Below are 22,528 nucleotides of genomic sequence, written 5' to 3'. Positions count from 1 at the left end.
TCAATTGAACTAGGAACCATTGATTGAGAAATTAAAATTAATCATTTTAGTTTTCAACAGTTTTGATTTTTTTGAAATTTATTTTTGAACTTCATATTTTTTGAGCGCATTTTGCTTAAAAATATCAAATTAATTTTTTTATATCTCAAAACTGCTTTAAACTAATAGTTAACACAAAATTCTTACAGTAAGGAGGTCTGCAAAATGAGTTTTAATATAAAATGTTCGACTGAAGAAGACAGAAGGTGAATATGATGAATTTTCAATTTAATTTTTTTTTTTGCCAAAAAATCAAAAACAATTAATTAATCAACTGTTTAAATTATAACTTCCATTTATGCTATATTGTGCACAAATTATTACACAGTATTAAAACAAGGTGTCAAATTTTTCTTTGTTTACTCAAATTTCATGCATACTCTGATTACTCAAATATGAATTAAATTGACCATCATGACTTCATCATTTGAGTAGCTTTATATGACTGATTATTTTTGTTTCTTCTCACTTTACAGCAAAATAATGGACCAACTAAAAAGTTTATCACCAGAAACGTGCATGTCCGAAGATCCGTTGGATCAAGTTTCTGATCTCAGTTTTGAAAGAATGGAAAAGTTATGCGAGTTAATGGATAGCAAGGATTTAAAAGGCAAATTGCCAACATTTTTGAATGAACAGGAAGAAACTGATTATATTTTATCAATGGAGAACTATTTCAAGAGTAACAAAAGGGATTTTTCAGAAATTGACAGTATTGATGAAGCAATGTCAGTTATAGAAGATAGCGATTCTTCCGACAGCAGTATATCGGTTCATCTAGATAATGTGGAAATAAATGATACACTCGATGAAGTTGATTTTGTACTTGCTCTACATAGTCAAGGAATTTCAACGCCAAAACGCTTAAAACTGAATAGCTGCAATCAATATCTCAAAGCTCCAGCCACTGAACGACATCACAATGTGCGGCATGCTGATAGATTTGATATGCGAAATGTCACACTACGAAAGAAGAATTCAACTAGTTCCGTTCCACGTTATCCTATGAATCGATCATTAAGTCTGTCGCCAAGCTGTAGAACACAAGCCGCTGTGAGTCATTCTCAATTATTATCACCTTTTCATTACTAAAGGAATTTAAATACAGTAAAATACAAGAAATTTTGGTCATAAAATCTAGACGTTCTGAAGTCATTTATTCGTAGTAAAGTTAAAATAAAGCATATAAAGATTTGTAATACAAGTAAATTTCAGAATATTAGTCTTATCTATAATGTCACTTAAAAAAAGAGGAATGAGATTAACATAATTAAGGCAATAAAAAAATGCACTAAAAGTTTAAATTAGGGAATTAAAAAGAATACATTCCGTACTACCAATCTAATTCAATAGGATATTCGCCAGTAAGACATGCTGTACAATGTCCAGTAGTTTTTGGATTGTCAGTTTTGAGATTAGTTCTTACAGCACGATTGAGACCATCCACACTCAAATATGCCAAACTGTCTGCATTTATTTGCTCTGCAAGCTGTTGTGGATTCAATTTATTTCCAATCAGTTCTTCTCGGGTCGGTATATTAATTCCCATGTAGCATGGATACAACAATGGAGGGGATGCGATTCTTATATGTACTTCCTTAGCTCCTGCATCTCGAAGAAGCTTAATAATTGGACCAATTGTATTACCTCTAACAATTGAGTCATCAATGAGGATAAGTCTCTTTCCTGCTACATTTTCAGAAAGTGCACCGAATTTCTTTGCAACGCCTAACTGCCTTAAGCGTGTTGATGGCTGGATGAAGGTTCTAAAATAAGAATTTAAGATTAATAATTCTGAATTTAGTCATTAATATTTCTCTAACTTACCTTCCGATATAACGATTTTTACACAAAACTTCAGCAAAATCAATTTTGGATTCTCTTGAAAATCCATGAGCAGCTGCAGTTCCAGATTCAGGTACAGATGATACAATGTCAGCTTCAATATAAGCTTCTCTTGCCAATTGCTTTCCACACTCCATTCTTACTGAATAGACCATCTGTCCTTCGAAAATTGTATCAGACCTTGCAAAGTAGACATACTCAAATATGCAAAATGCTTGACGATCCTTTCCGTCAGGTCTTTCAACAATATCAATTGTTCTTATGCCATCTCGTGATAATTCAACAATTTCACCTGGTAATACTTCACGTACATAACGCGCACCAATAGACAAAAAGCCACAAGATTCACTTGATATCACATATCCATCAGCCTCTTGTGTATTTGCATCACCGTTAGTTACTGTAATAAATTAATATATTATTAATTTGCATTTTAATTTAGATATATTGACAATTAACTTACATCCATTAGTTGTTGTAGATGAATTCAATGGAACCATTCGACCTAAACACAACGGACGATTCCCGAAGGGATCTCTAACGCCATAGATTTTATCCTTCATCATAATGACAAGTGAATAGCTTAATGGAGTCAACTTCATTAAATGTCGAATTCTTGCCGGCCAATCAGGTCCATTTACTTCATTAACTGGTGGATTCACACATAAACTTTGTGTAATCAGTTCTGAATCACTGTATGTTGACAATCCAACACCTCTGCCTAATACGTCATTTCTAAGGCTCTCACAATTCACAAGTTCACCATTATGAGCTAATGCGATGGCACCATGAATTGTATGTACGACAAATGGCTGGCAATTTACTTCTTCAGAAGCAGCAGATGTTGAGTATCTTGTATGTCCAATTCCTAAGTTTCCTTTAAGCTTCTTGATTGTTTCGTCAGTGAAAATATTGTTGATCATTCCCATTCCTTTATGGATGTGGAAATTCTTGTTGCAATTCCCTTCACTCGTTACAATTCCAGCTGATTCTTGACCACGATGTTGTAAAGCCACTAATCCAAGACACACAGTTTGTGCTATATCGATTTGTGTTGGCCATTCCGTTGCAATTGCTCCAAATACACCGCATTCATGTGTCAATCCACTATCAACAGCACCACGACCAAATCTCTTTCCAGTCAGCTGATATTTTTTAACGGTTCCAGTTTTTACTGTTTTCTCTTCCATGTCTGATTGTTTTATAATCAGATTGAGTAATGACTGTTCCTTTAAATAGATTAAATTATTTATGAGAAACTTTTTCTGAAACTTTTATTGAGATTTTCATCATATTTTCCTGATTACAATAACATCATGACTGGCTGTTGTTGTTATTGTTTCATTAATCAGTCCTGCCTTAAAAAATAATCAACAATCATGCACAATAATTCAAGATTGTTGATTGCTCTTTGAAAATATTTTGAATGAAATCTCCATGTGAGGCGAATCAGGCGAGTACACATTGAACTTTCTACACACTTGCTGACTTGACAACAGTCTGGACTTAATAATGTCATCGAATACGTTTTGATTACTTGACATAATTTCATAAATGATTGTCATTTTTGGACTTATAGTGAAATAATATTTATGGCTTGAGTAGTGCTGATAACTTATTTTGGGAATATTAATCTATTGAGGACATAGAAGTTTTAAAGGGGTTGATTAAACAGACTAGATCTGTGTGATGATCTATTTAACTATAAACAAGATGCTTTTGAAGGATGTCTAGTAAAGGTCTGTCTAGATTATTCCTGTTCCGGAATTGAATATTGAGTCGGCTTCGATCTTCATTTCAATGTATATGTACAAGGATACTCTAAAGATCATGTAAATATACCTGATCAATAAATTAGTAAGAGATCCCTTAGGGTATATGCAAAGAATGCTTGTCCTTGACTTTTATGGCCTTTTACATTCTTCTATACACAATTCGTTAGCGTCAGCAAACCAGTGATTGTTTAGGACGCAGATTCGGTTCCCGCGCGACAACAATTTGTTGCTAAATATTCAATAGTAAGTAATAAAATCCAAGATACATAATCTACATTGAATCATGCTAATATCAAAATTTTCGGGCAATCCGGAACTTTGTCAAGGACACAATCAGCAAGATGATAACGTATCAAAAATCTCCATTAAGTGTAACAGACACTCACGTGTTTTCAGTCTCACATGTTAAAATTTAGCGATAATGAAAATATTTTTGGCAGTGAATAGACACAAATTTTTGTGCCTTAATATTAAGTCGCTCAAAATGTGACGTAAAAAATATTTTTTGGAACTAAACTTACCTTTTTAGTGTCTTAACGCAGACTTTTAAAACTGTTATGAAATGTTTGTGGAGTTTAACTTGATTTATGTCTTATCACTTAAGCAGTTTCATCAATACTGACTCACTTACTCGATTAATAAACGATGCCAGCAATAGAACTTTATTTTTAAACTGTGGAGTTCTGGTTCTTTTAAAGAATACTGCAGTAAGTCGACTGACAATGTAATGTAATGTATGACTGTATTTTTATATCGACAGATTTGAATCTAGGGGGCTGAATTAATTAAGTTTCTTACTGTATAGGTCGTAAACTTTATTGTGTACTGTCTGCGACGTTCACTTTCAAAATACTACAACTCTGAGCATAAATAAAGATACCCATACATAAATAAAAAGTTTCAAACGATCTCAAAAAAATGCTCAAAAAGTCTGTACCTGTTGAGGAGTTTCTACTCATATTTTTATGCTGTAATTACTACTACAATTAAATGTGCCAATTGATACACCACGTGGTCCTGTTTCTAACCCAGATTTCTGTTTGTTTCATTTAATTTTTCAACTCATTATCGCGGGTTTCATCTCAGCCTGTCATTAAAGTTTTCCGCATAATGCACATCTCATGACATCAATGGAAATGAGATGAAGAAAAACATGTTTTTGTTCCGCGCATTTTTTTCGTCAGTTACTCATACAAATAATATTTACGCTCCGAGACTCTCACGAAAATAACAATAAACACATGATAAGGAGATACATGCTCTGGTCTTCATATATAAATAGTCGTAGGAGCTTCTTTTACGGTTTTATATTACTTTACACGCTATTCAATCATTGACAGTCGTTCCAATTCATATTATCTGAATTCTACTTTGTGAAGCTGCAATTATCAAGTCAGTCAAGATGGCCACAGTTCAACAAAGTGAGTATTCTTGATTAATTTTGTTATTTTGCCGGTCTTGTGCGATAAAATGTGTTTATGAGCAATATTAAGTGAGGTTCATGAAATTTCAATAATGATTCTCGATTGCTGTGTATTAATAGATACTTACATTTGCTTTATTTTGTGTAAACATTCAGGAATTGTGTTATTTGAGAATGTTCTAGTCAATATTTTTCATGTTTTTGATTTGTCAGCAGATTCTAGAACTTTATTCCACTTTATTCTAGTTCTATTGATATATTAAGCCTTCTGGTTACTAACAGCACTAATTTCTGTAGATCCAGAATGAAAAAGTAACTTCTAATTCGTAAATATTTATTTAACTCTAAAAATTGTCATTTTCGTCATCAAAGCTCTAATTAAGTTCAAAGTCCACAACTGATTGTTATCACAAAACACAACGGCTTATTATTATTCTATCTAGCCTTCGCGTACATAAAAACATCCTGATAATCTTATTTCCTTTTAGTTGGAGAATATAAACTCGGAAAAATTTTAAATGAAGGAAAAACAAAACAAATCTATGACCTTCCCAACAATCCAGGATTTGTCTTGTTATTGAACAAGGATCGCATATCAGCACATAATGGAGTCAGAATGCATGATTTGGATGGAAAGGCTGAAATTTCGAATAAAACAAATGCAAAGGTCTTTGAGCTGTTGAATAAGGCAGGAGTAAAGACAGCTTTTGTAAAGCTTGCATCTGATAAGGCATTCATTGCCAAGAACTGTGACATGGTTCCAATTGAATGGGTCACAAGAAGATTGGCAACTGGATCATATTTGAAAAGAAATCCAGGCATTCATGAAGGCTTCCGATTCTGTCCACCAAAACAGGAAACCTTCTTCAAGGATGATGCTAATGATGATCCACAATGGAGTGAAGAGCAAATTATTGCTAAGGGATTCAAAGTTAATAATCTATTGATTGGTAATTATCACAGTAACTAATTAATTCCTGACTTAGTTTATTGATCATTTCCTATTTTGTTCTGTAGGTCAAGATGAAGTTGATATAATGAGACAAACAACAATTCTCGTCTTTGAGATTTTAGAACGTGCCTGGATGACAAGAGATTGTGCCTTAATCGACATGAAAATCGAATTTGGTGTTGATGCCAATGGAGAAATTCTTGTTGCTGATGTCATTGATTCTGATTCATGGAGATTGTGGCCATCAGGTGACAAGAGATTGATGGTCGATAAACAAGTGTACAGAAACTTGACCAATGTTACTGCTCAAGACTTGGAAACTGTTAAGAGAAATTTCCAATGGGTTAATGATCAGCTTGAAGGTATCGTACCCAAAAATGATCATCTTGTTGTGATTATTATGGGATCACCATCAGATAAGGACCATTGTGAGAAGATTGCCAAGTCCTGCAAGGATCTTGGGCTTAATGTAGAAATGAGAGTTTCATCAGCTCATAAAGTCACAAAAGGAACTTTACAAATCATGTCAGAATATGAAGGAGTCATCAAGAATTTAGTTTTTGTCACCGTTGCTGGACGTTCAAATGGTTTAGGTCCAGTGCTTTCAGGAAATACATCATTCCCCGTCATCAATTGTCCACCAATTAATGCAAGCACCATGAATATTGACTTATGGTCCTCAATCAACTTACCATCAGGCTTAGGATGTGCCACAGTCATTTATCCTGAAGCTGCTGCCCTTAATGCTGCACAAATTTTGGGTCTCTCGAATTACATGATTTGGTCGCGCCTCCGAGTGAAAATGGTCAACAACTTGATTTCCTTGAAAAAGGCTGATCAAGAATTGCGTGGAGTTAAAGAAGCATAAATACATTTAAGGATTCCCAATCGTCTTTTATTGCCATAAGCATTTTTCGAATCAATTCTTTATATAATCATAGACTGTCTGTAACATTATTCCTTTGGTTTAAAATAAATCTCTCTTTTTATACATTCTATTTTTTGGTATGTTTGTTACTGTGTGGAACAGCTTCGGGATCTAAGCCACACTTTTTCATTTCAACACCAATATTGAATAAGTAATCATAGCATTCACATTGAGTTTTTGCTGCTTGCCATGATTTTCCCCAGACATAAAGTCCATGACGACGTACGAGAACAGCAGATGTACCTGGATATTCTTCAACTGCTTTTTTCAAACTTCCTTCAAGGTCCTTCTCAAAAGGAGTATTTTCGATTATCGGAACGACAAGTTCTTCATCATAACGCAAATATCGATTCAACTCATAATCGAATATTCCCTTAATCATTTCCTGATGAGTGATTCTAAATTCATTTTCAGTCCACAATAATGTAGCAAGAACAGCATTGGGTGAATGTGTATGTATAACAGCTCCTGCATTTCTTTCTTTGTATGCGACCATAAATAATGGTGTACATTGACTTTTTTTGAGTTTCTTGTACTCTGGTGGAATGACTTGAACACGAATATATTTGTTAAAACATAAAACAAACTTCCAATAAGACAAAGAAATTACCTAAATCATCGCCATCGATATTTTGTATGAATAAATCATCAATTTGGATTCTTTCCTTTTGTACGCCTAAAAAAGTATTTAATTGGTATAATTATGTTGATTTAAAACATTGTTAATATTTACCTGACGGTGCAATGTAAATTTCGTCGTCCAGTTTAATGGATATTCCACCTCCAGTTCCTATCATACAGAAATTAACTAATAATCTACCCTTTTAAGTAATATTCAGGTCAATCTTACCAGTAACCCAGCCTAAATCATAAAACTGTTTACATAATTCGGGAATAAGGCGTCGAGGATGTTCCTTAAAATTAAAAATTGATGATCCAGTAATGATATTTTTAATTTTATTAGTTATACCTTATTTACCTCGCTCAAGTCGTTGTACATTTCACACATAAGCTTCCTCGGATTCAAGACAGAATTTCCGCTTCCTTCAGATCCAAAATATCAAGCACAAATGAAATTATATAGAAGAACTATTAAGTATGATTAATTTTTTTCACCTTCCATTCCTTCCAATATAAATTATTAATTAGAAACGTGCTCTTTGTAGCTTAAAAAATGCTGAATAAACGGAACTGATAAGAAATCTCCACTTGTTACAATGATGAGAGTCTTCTATGTTAATTAGCTCATTTTGTGTTCTATTCTCTCACTCCAGAAACAATTATTTGCAGGCACAACTCACAGCTGATTATTATGTTCAGCACGCAATGTTTTGAAAAATTTTACTTGTGGAGATTCAGCATCAAAAAATCATTCGTAGATTTGCTGCTAACTTTTAACAAGTAAATATGTAAATAAAGAACACAAATTTATTAATTTTAAATAGATCACGCAAATATTGCAGGAAAATGATTATCGGAAGGTTGCAAAGAGGTAAAATCAATTTGAATTTCATTAATAAATCTAGTAATCATGCTATATTTTCTCTATTTTCAGGTTTTTTAAACTCTTTCAAAAATGTCTCAATTCGACTCAAAACAACGCAAATTTCCATAAAAGATAGCAGCAAATACCTTAATCAACCAAAAATTTATGGCCAACCAACATACCAAACACATCCTCACTTATTGAAACGAAATGAGCTAGTTCAAGGCATAACATCAGATGAAATTTCGTACCGGAGACTTCAATTGATTGAGACAATCAGAGCTTATTCTTTAACTAACTTCCCATCTGTTAAATCTCACTTGATTGTTATTCCATCAGCTGTCAAAAAGTACATATCCTCATCGATACCTTATGTCTTCCGACAGAATTCAGATTTCATTTATTTCTCTGGATGTTTAGAGCAAGATTCAGTCTTGGTGATGGAAATTAGTGAAAAATCTCACAAATCCGTACTGTTTTTAAGACCAAAGGATAAAAATCAGGAATTATGGGATGGAGTCAGAACTGGTTCTGAAAATGGAGTAGAATTGTTTGGAGTCGAAGAGTCGTACTCGACGTATCACATAAATCCGTACTTAGAAAAAGTTAAGAAGCAAAAGAACTTACTTATTTGGTACGATGAGAAGAATAGTGATCAAAGCACTTTAACTCCCTTACTTAAAACTTCTGATAACTTTGAGAATCCTACAAAATTCATTCATACGTTAAGATGGATCAAATCAGATGCTGAGATTGAGTTAATGCGTAAGACCTGTGAAATTGGCTCAAATGCTGTGAATGAGACAATAAGGAAGTCATATCCAGGAATTAATGAGCATCAAATCTTCGCAGAAGTAGATTACCAAAGTCGGATAAATGGAGCATACATGCTAGCCTATCCACCTGTTGTTGCTTCTGGACGAAATGCCACAACTATTCACTATATCAATAATTCACAAATTACACAAGACGGTGATATGGTGTTACTTGATGCAGGCTGTGAATATGGTGGATACTCATCAGACATTACACGTACTTGGCCATTAAATGGACAATTTACTGATCCACAAAGAATTCTCTATGAAGTCGTACTGAATGTTCAAAAGGATTTATTGAGGTGTATATCAAATGAAGGTGGATATACTCTAGACGAGTTGTTTGATACTATGTGCATGAGACTGGGAAAATATTTGCAAGAAGCAAATTTGATTCCAAAAGAGAAAACTGGACATGAGCTTGCAAGAGCTGCCTTTAAATTTTGTCCACATCACGTTTCACATTATTTAGGTATGGATGTTCATGATACGCCGCTAGTATCGAGAAGTAACAAATTGGTGCCTGGAAATGTCTTCACAGTTGAGCCAGGTAGATCCTCATTGCTTATATCCAGGCTATGTCAATTACATTTTAATTTTATTTTACAGGAATCTACATCCCTAGTGATCGAGCAGATGTTCCAGAAGAGTTTAGAGGACTTGGACTTCGTATTGAGGATGACGTGATGATTAACAATAATATGAAGCTGGAAATTCTCACAACAAGTGCAAAGGAACCAGATGATTTAATTAAGTTAATAAAGAATGAAGTTTAAAGGAAATAAAGTCATTTTTGTCGATAGGAAATGATTTTATTTTAATTCTTTTGGACAGCTTGAACCTAAATAAGTTTTCAGGTCATGTAAGTTCGATTCGACAAGCTTAACACGAATTTCACCTCTATTTAGCTTTTTATGTGCTGCATATCGATGACATCCACCGAAACTATAGAAATAATTTCCACCTTCACTTCCTTTCACCCAGAGGACATCAATAGGAGTGACATCATCTGGATTTGCCTGATATTGAAGTTGTGATTGATTAATGGAAGTTAGCTGCTGTAAGTTACTTACCTTCAATGTTTCTACTAATGAATCAACTTTTTTCTCATCAAGGACACTTGGAATTGGTCTAATAATCTCCTTCATAGGCATCACATGGATCTCATCGATATTTGCAGAATGTACACTTCGGTCACAGCTCATTGTTCTATTAAATATTTGGTATGACAACTTTGCAGTCTGAAATTGTAATGAAAATTAACTTTTATAAATTAATATGCGCGAATTAATTTCACAATATGAATGTTTACGCTATAAGGCATTAACTGACTGAAATTCAAGTCAGACAAACGTTTTAATGTTTTACAATGCTTCATATGAAGCACAACTAGTAACGATGTAAATCTCATTACAAATGATTAGATAAATCTCTGATATGTACTACTTGACGATATATTTTAAATGTCTGTGAAATGACTAGTCATGAGTAAGTTCGAGGGCATTATGTCTGATTGATAAGTGCTGTTATCAAGGTGAAATGACTGAGTTAGATGAAATTTGAGCTACATACATTAAAAAAGAAAGGCAAATAAGAAGACTATGCGCCGTATTCTTCATGACTAGACTTGCGGTCGACTTGGAGTTCAGGAGCATGAGACCAGAAATTGTAGGACGTGGACTCAATTCTCACTCGGGATCCGATATTCAACTAGGGATTGATCTACTTACTCTTCCCAAAGTTCCTCTAGAATACATTGCTCTAAAGAATACTAAGCTTTCAAATATATGCACACACTGCGCTCAAGCAACTGCTCACTTACACTGTTCCATACAAAAGTTTCTCATAGTTTCATTCAACAATGCCACACATGTGTAAAATACAAAGCACGTTTAATTGTAACTGTATGAATGTTTATCAAGTGAATGTAATGTTCTGTATACATGAACTGACACCAAATTTGAGTGATTCATCGTGCACATGCTTTATGTTAGCAACAATAATGACGAAAATTCATTCATCATATTTTTAGAAGCCATAGCTGTTGAAAAGTAGGTCCATTAATAAATAATGATGCTAAAATTGGTCTATAAATAAAATTCATATGAATATTTCGCATAATTCATATTTGACATCGTCAAAATATCTGTTGAATAGCTGCACAATAAATACAACTTGTTGCTTTTCTGGCAAGCATCAACCACAAAATAAAGAAACTTCAAAGCCCGCATGAATATTCAATTCTGTAAATATGCTTTTGTGCTTTAAATTTCCATTTTTGGGGGTGTATGACTATACAGCATGCTACCATAGCAGTATGAAGCTGTATTGTTCAGAAAACTTTTTAGAATCTCAATGGCAATTACATTATTGAGTCTAGCTATGATTTATGTCCAACACGCCTCGCCATTCTTCATCCAGTCGACATTAATTGCATTTAGTCTATAAACACTTAGTTCACAAAGGATATACGTCCGAAAAAAATTGCTTCACAAACAACAGGGAGCAATTAACACTAGCACCTGATATTCTGGCAATAAAGATTAAATCCACAACAAATTAAACAGCAATTACTTTTTGGTTTCTGTAACTTCTCTGGGATATTGATTAAGAGCTTTTAATTACGAAAAGTTCCTTTAAATCAAGCAACAAAGTCAGCACTGATGAACGATTACTAAGAAAATCACATCGCGTTACAGAGAACATATCAATTTATATAGATGCTGTAACTTCTTGTTTTATATACTATACATGACTATTGAGGATTCAGAAAAATAAGAAGCCACAAAAATAATGCAGCTGATGCTACAATGTTAATCATTTATTACAAGACATGGATGTACGACACAAGAATATTGATAAATAAATGTTTATTTTGTTTCATTTTTATTGATATGCTGCATCACATGAGGAAGTAAGGATGATAAAAAATCATTACTGTGCCATACAAAATAGAATAGTTCAAAAATTAAAGCATGAAAGGATCCGAAAGGAAGTAAACGTTTAAAGGAATGATGCTGTCAAAAGCAGCATCAGATTCAGTGAGCAACAGTGATACAGGCTCGAGTATATTCATATTCTAGTCCGTAATATAGACACAGAAAATTAACGAATATTCAAGATTCAAAAATTAACGGAAATTTAGAATTTGAAGGAAAGTTCAAAATTTGAACTTCAGAAGTTTTGGAGCGAATTCAAAAATTCAAAATTCATTCTGATTTGAAAGGATAAGATGTAAGTATTTACCCTGAATTTACGTTATAAGCCACTACCCGTTACTAAGCCACTGGCTTAGTAAAGAAATTTGACTCTGAAAAAATTTTGTATCCGTTAATAAGCCATTACCAAAAAGTCATTAATTAAACTAGATAAAATAAATTTTCCGATTTTAAATGACATATTCGGATATAAACAATCAGTAAGGACCAGAAAAAATTGATAATTTTTAAGATTTCTATGAAAATTTTCGTTTTTGCTTCATTTGTTTACATTTTTACTAAGCCATTACTCGTTATTAAGCCTTTTTTTACGATTTTGAAAACTTTTTTCTTCCGATAAGCCACTGGTTTATAACGTAAATTCAGGGTAACTAAGGATTAAAGCATTCTAGATAATTTGAGAGCCATTTCATTTCAGGGACAGATTTCACGGCTCAAATCTTACAGATTGAAACACTTTTTATGAAAGGAACTAAATCCAGAAGAATTTTCTTGAAGAAAACAAAATTCTGACCTTTTATTTGTCATCGTTGATCAAATCATCACTTACATTTCCATAGAACTGTCGATTCATTTATTTGAGGCTGAAAACATTTTTTTTCTTTCATCAATATCCTTAATATAATTGGAAGCCTTACAGAATGAAACCTAATAAAATTTATTATACAATTCACAACATCCATCGTTGACAGCTTTTTTCGTTTCTCTTTTCTTACTGCAAATTCTGATGGATGCTGAATGTATTGGTCGAATTATATACGTTGAAAGAAGAGTTGTTGAGATGATTGATTACAGCTGTGCTGATGACCATAAATTTGCAGGCGACCAACAAATGAATGTTTGACGAGAAAACTGACATTTGGCAAATGAAGACAGAAGTAGTAGCTCAAATGTGACAAGAGTACACTTTTTATTGATGACTGCTTTCATTTTCTAATGCTTTTAAGCTTCATTGATTTTTGGACTTTTGTGTGTGATTTCTATTCAACAGCATACTTGACCGTAAAATACACAAGAACATTATTTTTTTCGATCTCATTTATTTTATTTGTTATTGCATCCATTGAAGAATAGTTTATAACTATCTACTATCGATTGCTTCCGTCTTTTTCTTTATTGTTCCATATTTCAACAGAAAGTTTTGGCATTTTTGGAGCGTTTTTGTTTCCGATTTTTGGCTAAACTCATTCTAGATCCTTAGATAACAGCTTCACGGGTATGGTCTAGGTATGTCATATATTTACTATCAAGATCCAAAATATCCACTCCAGAATATTAATATTCCCTCCAGATTATTTCAGAATTTTCATATTTCGTCCTTCTCAATGCTCAGTAATGGAACCGCAGTAAAGTAAATCCGTAAAAAATACAATTTAGATTGGCTAGTTAGATAGTTACCAAGAGGCAAACGCATCAATTGACCTTCAACATTGTTTCTAAAGCCATTAAAGTTCAGCATTTACTATCACAGTAATTAAACTGAATGTCCCAATTTAAAGCGTTGACAGCAGGAAAGCATTCAAAGTAGGAATTATATAGGTCAACGCCCCCTTCTCCAAAATAAGAAATTGAGAACTTTCTACAATTTCCTTGCGAACTTGAAAGAATTTTAGATTAAGAACATTCTAGGATCCGCTAAGAGCCTTTGAACAGTATCTGTCACTACCTCAAATTTGCAATCTTTCTATCAAAACATTCAATACAATATTCCACAAAGTATAAAGGTATTAAAGAGCTATTCAATAATTTTTCCACCCTATGAGGATGCAGTAAACATCAATGAATATGAGAATCCATCTGTCTAAATGTTGTAATATTATTTTATTTTCTCCTTGCCGCCACGCTGTATGATGTGTTTATGTGTCATTAATACAACTCAATTTCCCATTCATTCATATATACAAATCATCATTGCCGTAGTCATGAACAAAACAATCATCGTCATCAATGCATTTTCATCTTTCATTTATACTCAATGTATGTATAGATATCTATGCTATTCATCATTCATTCTAGTAATCATCGGCAGAGTGTCGATTGCGCAAATCGAATTCCTTATCAATTCGGTAAAAGCTCACTTTCTATACAGTTATACACGAATCGTACGAACACAAAAGGATATAAGTTCAATAAATATTAATAAAGCTCCTTCAGTCGATGTTCTGCGATCGTTGTTGCCAATTCACTAGAATTGTTAAGCGCGTGAAAACGGGTAGTTGTGAAGTGGAATAAAAATAATATTAAGGATTATGGGGAACTACATATATTATCATATGAGTAGATTTTATACATAAGTGTAGCAATAAAAATTTAAAATTACAATTTTTTTATGATTGCTGTATTTTAATTTTTAATGTGATTGAAGGATAAATATATGAATAGAAGTGATAAGGATACTTGAAGTGCACGTCTGTAGGAGAAATCCAATAACTTTTGAACTTTCTTTTCTTCCTCTAAATTAAAATTTATTTTTCTGTACTGATACTGCATAGCAAACACATAGATTGAGTTCTCCTCAAATGTTGATAAAAATGACCTTAAATCTTAACGGTAAGCTGTTCAACAATATTACTGAGGAAGAAGTAGTAGAAAAGTTCAATAAAGTTTTAAAAACAATTAATTCTGTCTACTGTATTGAGCTTCAGAAGCTTTTTTGTTGATGAATTGTTTGTAGGGGATGTTCATAAATGACGTCACTAACACTTAAGGGGAATTCTCAGATGTTTGATTCTCTATATAACTCTTGTCCAAACTGGAAATGCTTTGACCCGCATGCCGTGTGGTTTCAGTCGTGCCTTACCACCAAGGTGTGCCGTGATATAAAAAAGTTGGGACAACACTGCTGTATACAATTTACTATTTCTACTATAAACTCAATTTACGATGACTCAGTCAAAACCTGAATAGACGTCATTTATGAACGACCATCTATGTACATTGTCAGTTGATGCTGAATACTAAATTATTATTGCAGACGATTCAGAATCGATTCATTCGATGAGTCTAGAGGATTTGAAGATCAGTGAGAAGTCCAACTGTTGCTGTGGAATCGATTCACGTAACATTAATCCAACTATAAAACGTGACCGACAATTACAGTTATTTAAAGTGAATATCTAATTGCAAGCATAAAGGAAAGAATTTGAATGAGATGTTAAGATACTTTTATGTGTTCAGTGATGTATCTAGGGAGAATTGTTGGGTTGCGAGGCAACCTCCTCTTGAACTAAATTGGATACGCTTCTGGTTCACATATCACATACAGCTATCGATTGACGTCATTTTCAAATTATTCCCAATGCGTACCATTAAATGAGCAAGCTTTGAATTAATATTGGATATATTTTTGTTTTATTCATCTCAAATAACTTGCAGATGATAATTTTACCATTCATTCCCATACTCGCCCTTCTCATACAAACGTCATATTCCCTCTACGACATACTACAATCTAGAAATGAAGTGAATGAAATAGAAGTTCAGGTATTATTGATAATAAATAGTAGAAGAAAATTGATTCCAAAAGATTTTGAAGACATTAGGTGATTAATGAAGGCAAGAAAATATTTTTGTGATAGGATACGATGGTTGTTGATGCTTTCAGGACAGATTATTTACTGTAATGTTCAATATTGATTAATCATGTTATTGATACACAGAATGTTTTGACAACAATAAACGTTTGTTGACTATTTACAATCATGATAAAAAAATTCGGTCCTCATGCTGAAGTTTTTTAAAGGCAGATAGATGTAGAGTAGCGACTTATGCTCATACTCAGTCTGTTTGTCTGTAACAATCAGATAGATAGTCTGATATAATATCAACCGTCAATTAATTTTTGAATATTCTGAGCAACTACAATTAGTTGATTTTCCCTATTTAAGTTGTTAGTCCCCTCCAAAAGATTATTCATTCAGTTCTGAATCGTCAAACAATAAACATCTTTTACATTGTTCTAAGACTTAATTTATAATCTTCAGATTAGTTGGAATCTTGTGCTGGAACTCTATGTTATTGTAAGCATAAGCTTCATAACATCGCTCTCGTAGAATTTGTTACTGATTATAATATTCTTTTTATTTTCAAAACAAACATTTTATTATTGTCAAAATCCATCCGTATACCCGAAAAGAAAACCTAGAAGGTATTGACATTAAGCTTATAAATTAATTTAGTTCCATACCTTACATTTACAGAGTTTAAAGTATAGATCATGAAATATGATAATATTAAGTACTCATTTTGCTTCATTCCGGAAAGTTTTTGAGTATGCTGATAAATAGCAATGGAAAAGTAACTGAACTGATTTTTGAGAAGCTTTTATATATACTTTGTGAAACGTGCAAAATATTAATATTGATATCCTTTAGCGTGAAGTATTTTATTTTATCATCTCAATTTTCATATTCCGTAAATATCGAGGGTTTTATGAGATCAATTTGGATATCCTCAAAGAATTCTTAGTAAGGTAGCAAATAATATTATTTACAGCAATTTATAATGTTCGTTCTATTTGCTTAACGTAGAGGAACTTTTCAAAATATCCATTAAATTCTAAGGCACAGCAAATACCTTAGGTATACAATTTGGGCTGCAAATTCTTATTTTTAAAAATTTAAATAAATTAAGCCTTAACAACAAATAATAATTGGAGTTGAGTAAATGTATGTCTTCAATCTCATGGAATCAATTAGCTATTGATGAATTTAATTATCATCATGCCTACACATAATATTATATAAGACCAGAACTAATGAGTATTATTATCCTACTCATTCATACATGTGCCTCAATTACCCTTAAATAAAAATTATGACATGACTAAAAAGGTAACACATGCAACAGATCTAGGAAAAGTAGTGAGTCGGCTTCAATTAGAGCGAGGAGAAGTTGCATATTTCATATGGACAAATAATAGTATGATGATAACAAACTTGACAAATCGATTTGAAGTAACAAATGAGGCTATAAATAACATGACAACGTGGACGGAAATTATTATTCCAGCATCACCAATAGGTTTTGATAATGACACAGATGATGATGAAAGTCAAGTGATGTTGAACAGGACGAGTTTTATTGCGCGTCTCAACGACTTTCGGACTCAAGTCACATCAGAACAGAATCGCGAAAATAATATATCTCATGTAAGTTGATTATTATTCATATGGACACAAAAACATACATCCATACTTCCAAAAAAAATTATATTTTTATGATAATGGACGAGACATTAATGATTGATGAGTTATGAATCTATCTGACATTCAATTAGGCGATTCTGTGGTATATGGCTGTAAACAATGCAATGTTAGATCATCTGACAAAGCAGATAAAGGAGAGTGACAAGTCGGGTATATGGCGGTAAATTGACAATAATTAAAATTGAGTTTTTCGGACGTCCGTTGACTTAAAAAAAAAATATTTTTACAGCTACCTAATCGGATTTAAAAATCTGATACGAAGCATCGAAAATATAGGAATATCAGCAGTCTATGGAATTAATTTTTTCAGTCGCGGACAACTTGTTGGCGAAAATTATGTCAATTACATCAAATACGATGCCCTTGGGAAAGATTTATTGAATTCATCATTGAATTATGTGCCGTACCTAAAACGTCAGTACAAAAACTTGACCAATTTCAAAGAATATGGAAGTATCAAAAATATGTGAGCATTCTTCGTCTGCTCTATTCCTACATACATATATTGAATGAATTTTATAAATACTTTTAAGGAGTAAGAAAATAACGCACAATCATAAGATTTCACCAGATAACAATGCAGCTGTGCATTACTATCGTTCAATGACAGAATATGTGGAACAATTGAGGACTCTTCATTCAAGTTTAAGACGGAAAATTAAGTATGAGAAAGCTTACATTCAAAATGCTCTGGATTAACTTTTGAGGTTAATTCGATTCTCTTTAATTTGCTTCAACTGGATCTGAACTTTAGATCTATATCCTTGATTATTATAGCTATCGTTTAGGTCTGCATCATATTTCCTACTTAATAAAGTTATTAACCCGATCAGCACACATTGGAATGTTGTCCATGAGACAGTCAAGTGTTTATCATGTAGTAACCTGGATACACAGTAGACCTAGACAAATCCATTCATTTAACAGACATAACTAATGACTAACTACAGATTCATACGATTAATAGTCAACAGCTACATCTGAATCAATTAAAATCCATCTAAAACTTCCAATTAAATGTCTAAAAAGCATATCCAGAGCACTTGGCTTACATCGGACATTCCATGAAATTTCTTCATTCTATATATTTTTTTATTTGCATTTTAATCTCATTTCATTTATCGCATATGGATGTACATCGTCGTAGGGATGAGGTGAAGCAATTATTGAAAGAAGCAAGCGATGATGAAGCTATTGGAATTGCAATTCTAGTGACTGTTATAATAGTTTCACCCATAATAATTATACTTGTGAGGAATGCAGTTGCAACTATTCAGGTAGGCGTAAAACTATCATGATTAATGATTAATGATTATTTTCCTGGTAAATATGATACCGAACGGTGTCTGTTCCTATATAAATAGCTGTACTCAATAAATCTAGCTGAAAAGGCAAAAGAGCTAAGGCAGGAGCAGAAGAAGAGTGATGCGATTTTATTTCAAATGCTACCAACAAGTGTAGCTATCAAACTCAAACAGACACGTCAGGTAAGGAAGGAACGAATATGACTTTTCGTTTCCATTAAATATACTCCATTTGACATATTCACCTGTTTATTTTTTTTTTCAATGTTATATCAGGTCCCAGCTGAATATTTCGATTCCGTTACTGTATATTTTTCTGATATTGTTGGATTTACGGAAATAGCAAGCATTTGTTCACCACTTGAAGTATGTTCTTTTCTCAATTCAATTTATAAAGTCTTCGACGAGAGAATTGCAAACTATCAGGTATATAAAGTCGAGACCATTGGTGATGCATACATGGTAAGCAAATGTTTTGATCTGTCATGTCACTTAGTAATGTAATTTTAATTAACATTTTAGGTTGCTAGTGGCTTACCGGAAAGATGCGTCGACAATAATCATGTCAGTGAGATTGCCACAATGGCATTGGATCTGCTGCATGCTTCAACTTACTTTAAAATACCTCATTCGACACAAGAAAAATTAGAGATTCGTATTGGAATTCATACAGGTCCATGCGGTGCTGGAATTGTTGGTACAAAAATGCCTCGTTATTGTTTATTTGGTATGAATAAGGATATGACAAGTTACTGTCGATGATTGACGTTCAAAATCTTTTATTCCAATTTTGTAAGGTGACACTGTTAATGTAGCTTCGAGAATGGAGTCGACAGGGGAAGGTTAGTGATTCCATTACCGTACCTTTGAATTTGGGGTTGTTTGTAGATTACGTAATGCTTTCCTAAAATTCATCCTTGACTCTTCGATCCACTCATCTACATATAAAGCTTCCAGCAATTTACAAACATCCTCTAGCAACTTCTAAATACACAAACACAAATAAAAGATGTGCCTCAACCAGGAAAAACTTTTTATATAATTTTATTTACACATGCTGGCCAAACTTTGGCCAATGGAAGTAAAAATGTGATGGTCATGATGATTCACGTACGATTTCTGCCTACATATATAGAATTGCCTCTAATTTATATTGATGGAATCTCCGCTATTGAGTAATTAATTTAATTTATGTGCTTCAAACTTTCGGTCTTGATTTGATTTGTCATGCAGCAAATAATGAAATGGCCAAAATTGTCATTCAATTGAATAGAAGTAACATGAACATTGAAGGAAGTAAATTGTGGAAATTATTTGTTGCCGTATTAAAAAGAATTGTTTAGTAATTAAGGACATGATTGAGTGTGGGGTTGAAACTTTATTTCAAGTAAAGGACTGCTGAATGTGTATTGGAATTAGGCTTTATTTAAGGAAAGAACGCGATGCAAAATAGGCGGGAAATCTGACCACAGACCAGGGTGAGCCTGAACTGAGTCCAGATTTTAACAATTTTGACTTCATGCCATAGTTATGTTACTCTGGCGCCAACAATGCTGTGCCGTGTGCTTTCCGTTTATGTTGAGCTTTTTTAAGCAAGCTTAAAAGCTCACAGCTTATTGAATTTTATTTCTATGCTCTTTAATTGGATTATTCGAATATATTTGACCAGCATCATTGATTATTAGAATTGGTTCCGTTGCATAAAAGGCTTAAAATCCATAAATCAGCATTAGATTGATAATAATGACGATCCCGTACCAATTGTTCATCAATTTTAAATAAAATCCACAAAAGTTTTCCTCGTTATAGTTCAAACTATATAATTTTTAATCCACAGCTATATAAATTTTCCATAAGCTATTGAAACAATAACCAAACTTGATTGCATCCCTGTTGAGTCACATCACATGAAAATTAATTTAATTTGCAAAGCATTACTGAAAATTTATCTAATAAATCTCTATTTTACAGCATCAAAAATTCACATCACATCAGAAGTGAATGATGAATTGGCCATAATTGGTGGTTTCAAAACAGAATTACGTGGCTTAATCGATGTTAAAGTGAGTCAATTTAAGCTTCCAAAAATTTATTGTTGCTGATCAAAAATTTTTCGTGTGTATTTTTTAGGGCAAAGGACTAATGAAAACTTATTGGCTTACGTGCCGAGATGCTCCAATTATAAACTACAAGGACGAAATTGCATGGTTTGCAGACATGCAGCCGGTGTTTTTGAATAAAATTTAATTTAAATTCATGAACATGTGCAAGCGAAAAACCGCCCCGTCAGGCTTCTAAGCATAGAGAGGAAAAATATTCAGGAACAATTTTTAAAGTTTCCAATTTTACATTTTTTAGAAAACGAGTATATCCATCAATATCATCAACTGAAACGTTTCCATTCCACAGCTTTTTTGGTATATGTACACAAAACTTAATTTCGTCTATGCTAGAAACTTTCATTGCTTAATGATTGCTCTTCTTTTATACTCAGATCCCATAATTTTTAAGAAATTCTTCGTTACGAGCATAGTCATCATGTCGGAATTTTTTTATACTCGTCTTGCACATAACGTGACTATATTTTTTTTCATGGTAACATTTTTCTTTCAAAAGGCTTCCAGATTTCCTTAAACGGGAAGTAATCTTTGAAATTTATTGCATTTGAGTTTCTTTCTTGCTTTTATGCTAACAGGGTTGGGAATCTCAACTGTAACTTAATATTCAAATTTTATTTGAACCTAGAATTAGTTGATTTTCCCCTGTTATAGTTTTTGACCCCTTCATATAAATATTCAGTTTTTTATTGAACTTCGAAGAATAAACATCATATTTTTATATATTTTCGTCCAGTTATTATTATAACTTCCTTCATTTACAAGTTATAGAATTGATTTCAATAATTAGGCTCAAGCTTCATCCGGAAAACAGATTCATAACCATATTTCCTGAAACGGAAACATTAGAGTCTAACAAAATTCATCAAAAAACAGACAATTGAACATCCTTGCACACTTTTGAGTAATCACAGCACGTACAGGACATGAATATAAAATTATTCATATTCCTCATAACATCGACAACAGTTTTGGACATTCAGTTGTATGACCTTGACATAGCCTTTTGTAATTCAAATTTAAACAAAAAGAAGACCATCATCATGTCCAATACCCAACCCTGTTTAATGCATTGGTTGTGTTTATGACAATTAAGTGTAAAATTTACTGTATGTATCTTAAATTACAAGATTTATTGCATTTATAGAATTAAAAAAATAACTTGAAAAATTATATTTTTATCTCATCATGATGTAACTTTAATCACTTGTTGTAAAATTGCATGTACTATATATACTCGAACACGTGCTGTCTAGTACTTTAAGAAGAGAAAAAAAAAATAAATGTAAACAAAAACAAAAGTGAGTGGCTTTAATTTTCATTCACAATAAATGTTGTTTATGTACAATCACTAGACAAATTTTCATTTTCATTGCGAGCATTCATTTCGCCACTCACATGCTGTCTTTTCCTTTTTTT

General features: G+C 32.8%; 7 protein-coding genes across 9 annotated transcripts; 4 read left to right on the top strand and 3 right to left on the bottom strand.

Annotated features, from left to right (window-relative positions):
- The first annotated feature begins 109 nt into the window (after window positions 1–109).
- On the top strand, window positions 110–1,248 carry LOC139090046 (uncharacterized). The gene is made up of 2 exons (XM_070639736.1): window positions 110–245; window positions 516–1,248. Exons 1-2 carry the CDS (start codon window positions 205–207, stop codon window positions 1,129–1,131), a joined length of 657 nt encoding a protein of 218 aa, XP_070495837.1. The 5' UTR covers window positions 110–204; the 3' UTR covers window positions 1,132–1,248.
- On the bottom strand, window positions 1,168–5,377 carry LOC139090042 (amidophosphoribosyltransferase-like). Of its 2 annotated transcripts, none has more exons than XM_070639730.1 (4): window positions 5,211–5,377; window positions 2,348–3,113; window positions 1,867–2,284; window positions 1,168–1,805 (listed from the first exon to the last, which is right to left on the bottom strand). In XM_070639730.1, exons 1-4 carry the CDS (start codon window positions 5,232–5,234, stop codon window positions 1,373–1,375), a joined length of 1,641 nt encoding a protein of 546 aa, XP_070495831.1. In that variant the 5' UTR covers window positions 5,235–5,377; the 3' UTR covers window positions 1,168–1,372. The 2 variants fall into 2 exon arrangements, with proteins under 2 accessions (XP_070495831.1, XP_070495832.1); XM_070639731.1 differs by lacking the exon at window positions 5,211–5,377 and adding an exon at window positions 4,181–4,700.
- Paics (PAICS bifunctional enzyme) lies at window positions 4,919–7,032 on the top strand. The gene is made up of 3 exons (XM_070639733.1): window positions 4,919–5,080; window positions 5,571–6,032; window positions 6,100–7,032. Exons 1-3 carry the CDS (start codon window positions 5,062–5,064, stop codon window positions 6,900–6,902), a joined length of 1,284 nt encoding a protein of 427 aa, XP_070495834.1. The 5' UTR covers window positions 4,919–5,061; the 3' UTR covers window positions 6,903–7,032.
- On the bottom strand, window positions 6,904–8,292 carry LOC139090045 (probable methylthioribulose-1-phosphate dehydratase). 2 transcript variants are annotated; one of them, XM_070639734.1, is made up of 6 exons: window positions 8,079–8,292; window positions 7,933–8,006; window positions 7,813–7,876; window positions 7,696–7,752; window positions 7,573–7,638; window positions 6,904–7,511 (listed from the first exon to the last, which is right to left on the bottom strand). In XM_070639734.1, exons 1-6 carry the CDS (start codon window positions 8,083–8,085, stop codon window positions 7,030–7,032), a joined length of 750 nt encoding a protein of 249 aa, XP_070495835.1. In that variant the 5' UTR covers window positions 8,086–8,292; the 3' UTR covers window positions 6,904–7,029. The 2 variants fall into 2 exon arrangements, with proteins under 2 accessions (XP_070495835.1, XP_070495836.1); XM_070639735.1 differs by having other exon boundaries at window positions 7,942–8,006; window positions 8,079–8,291.
- Window positions 8,293–8,297: 5 nt separating this feature from the next.
- On the top strand, window positions 8,298–10,070 carry LOC139090043 (xaa-Pro aminopeptidase 3). The gene is made up of 3 exons (XM_070639732.1): window positions 8,298–8,454; window positions 8,518–9,813; window positions 9,873–10,070. The coding sequence occupies exons 1-3, from the start codon at window positions 8,430–8,432 to the stop codon at window positions 10,037–10,039; spliced, it is 1,488 nt and encodes a 495-aa protein (XP_070495833.1). The 5' UTR covers window positions 8,298–8,429; the 3' UTR covers window positions 10,040–10,070.
- Window positions 10,054–11,093, bottom strand: Srx (sulfiredoxin). Its single transcript, XM_070639738.1, has 3 exons — window positions 10,994–11,093; window positions 10,337–10,504; window positions 10,054–10,282 (listed from the first exon to the last, which is right to left on the bottom strand). Exons 1-3 carry the CDS (start codon window positions 11,018–11,020, stop codon window positions 10,076–10,078), a joined length of 402 nt encoding a protein of 133 aa, XP_070495839.1. The 5' UTR covers window positions 11,021–11,093; the 3' UTR covers window positions 10,054–10,075.
- Window positions 11,094–14,651: 3,558 nt separating this feature from the next.
- On the top strand, window positions 14,652–22,352 carry LOC139089907 (uncharacterized). The gene is made up of 14 exons (XM_070639546.1): window positions 14,652–15,031; window positions 15,456–15,589; window positions 15,857–15,964; window positions 17,314–17,631; window positions 17,760–17,848; window positions 17,918–18,154; window positions 18,222–18,350; window positions 18,836–18,965; window positions 19,053–19,175; window positions 19,269–19,454; window positions 19,515–19,719; window positions 19,790–19,834; window positions 20,964–21,055; window positions 21,123–22,352. Exons 1-14 carry the CDS (start codon window positions 15,001–15,003, stop codon window positions 21,237–21,239), a joined length of 1,944 nt encoding a protein of 647 aa, XP_070495647.1. The 5' UTR covers window positions 14,652–15,000; the 3' UTR covers window positions 21,240–22,352.
- The last annotated feature ends 176 nt before the right edge of the window (window positions 22,353–22,528 follow it).

Source organism: Chironomus tepperi, unplaced genomic scaffold (assembly GCF_022539635.2).
Source record: "Chironomus tepperi strain 1889 unplaced genomic scaffold, CSIRO-AGI_Ctep_v1 contig_196, whole genome shotgun sequence".
In the NCBI taxonomy this organism is placed as follows: domain Eukaryota; kingdom Metazoa; phylum Arthropoda; class Insecta; order Diptera; family Chironomidae; genus Chironomus; species Chironomus tepperi.
The sequence above is the reverse complement of the archived record's forward strand: the minus strand, read 5'-3'. Positions and strand labels throughout refer to the sequence as shown.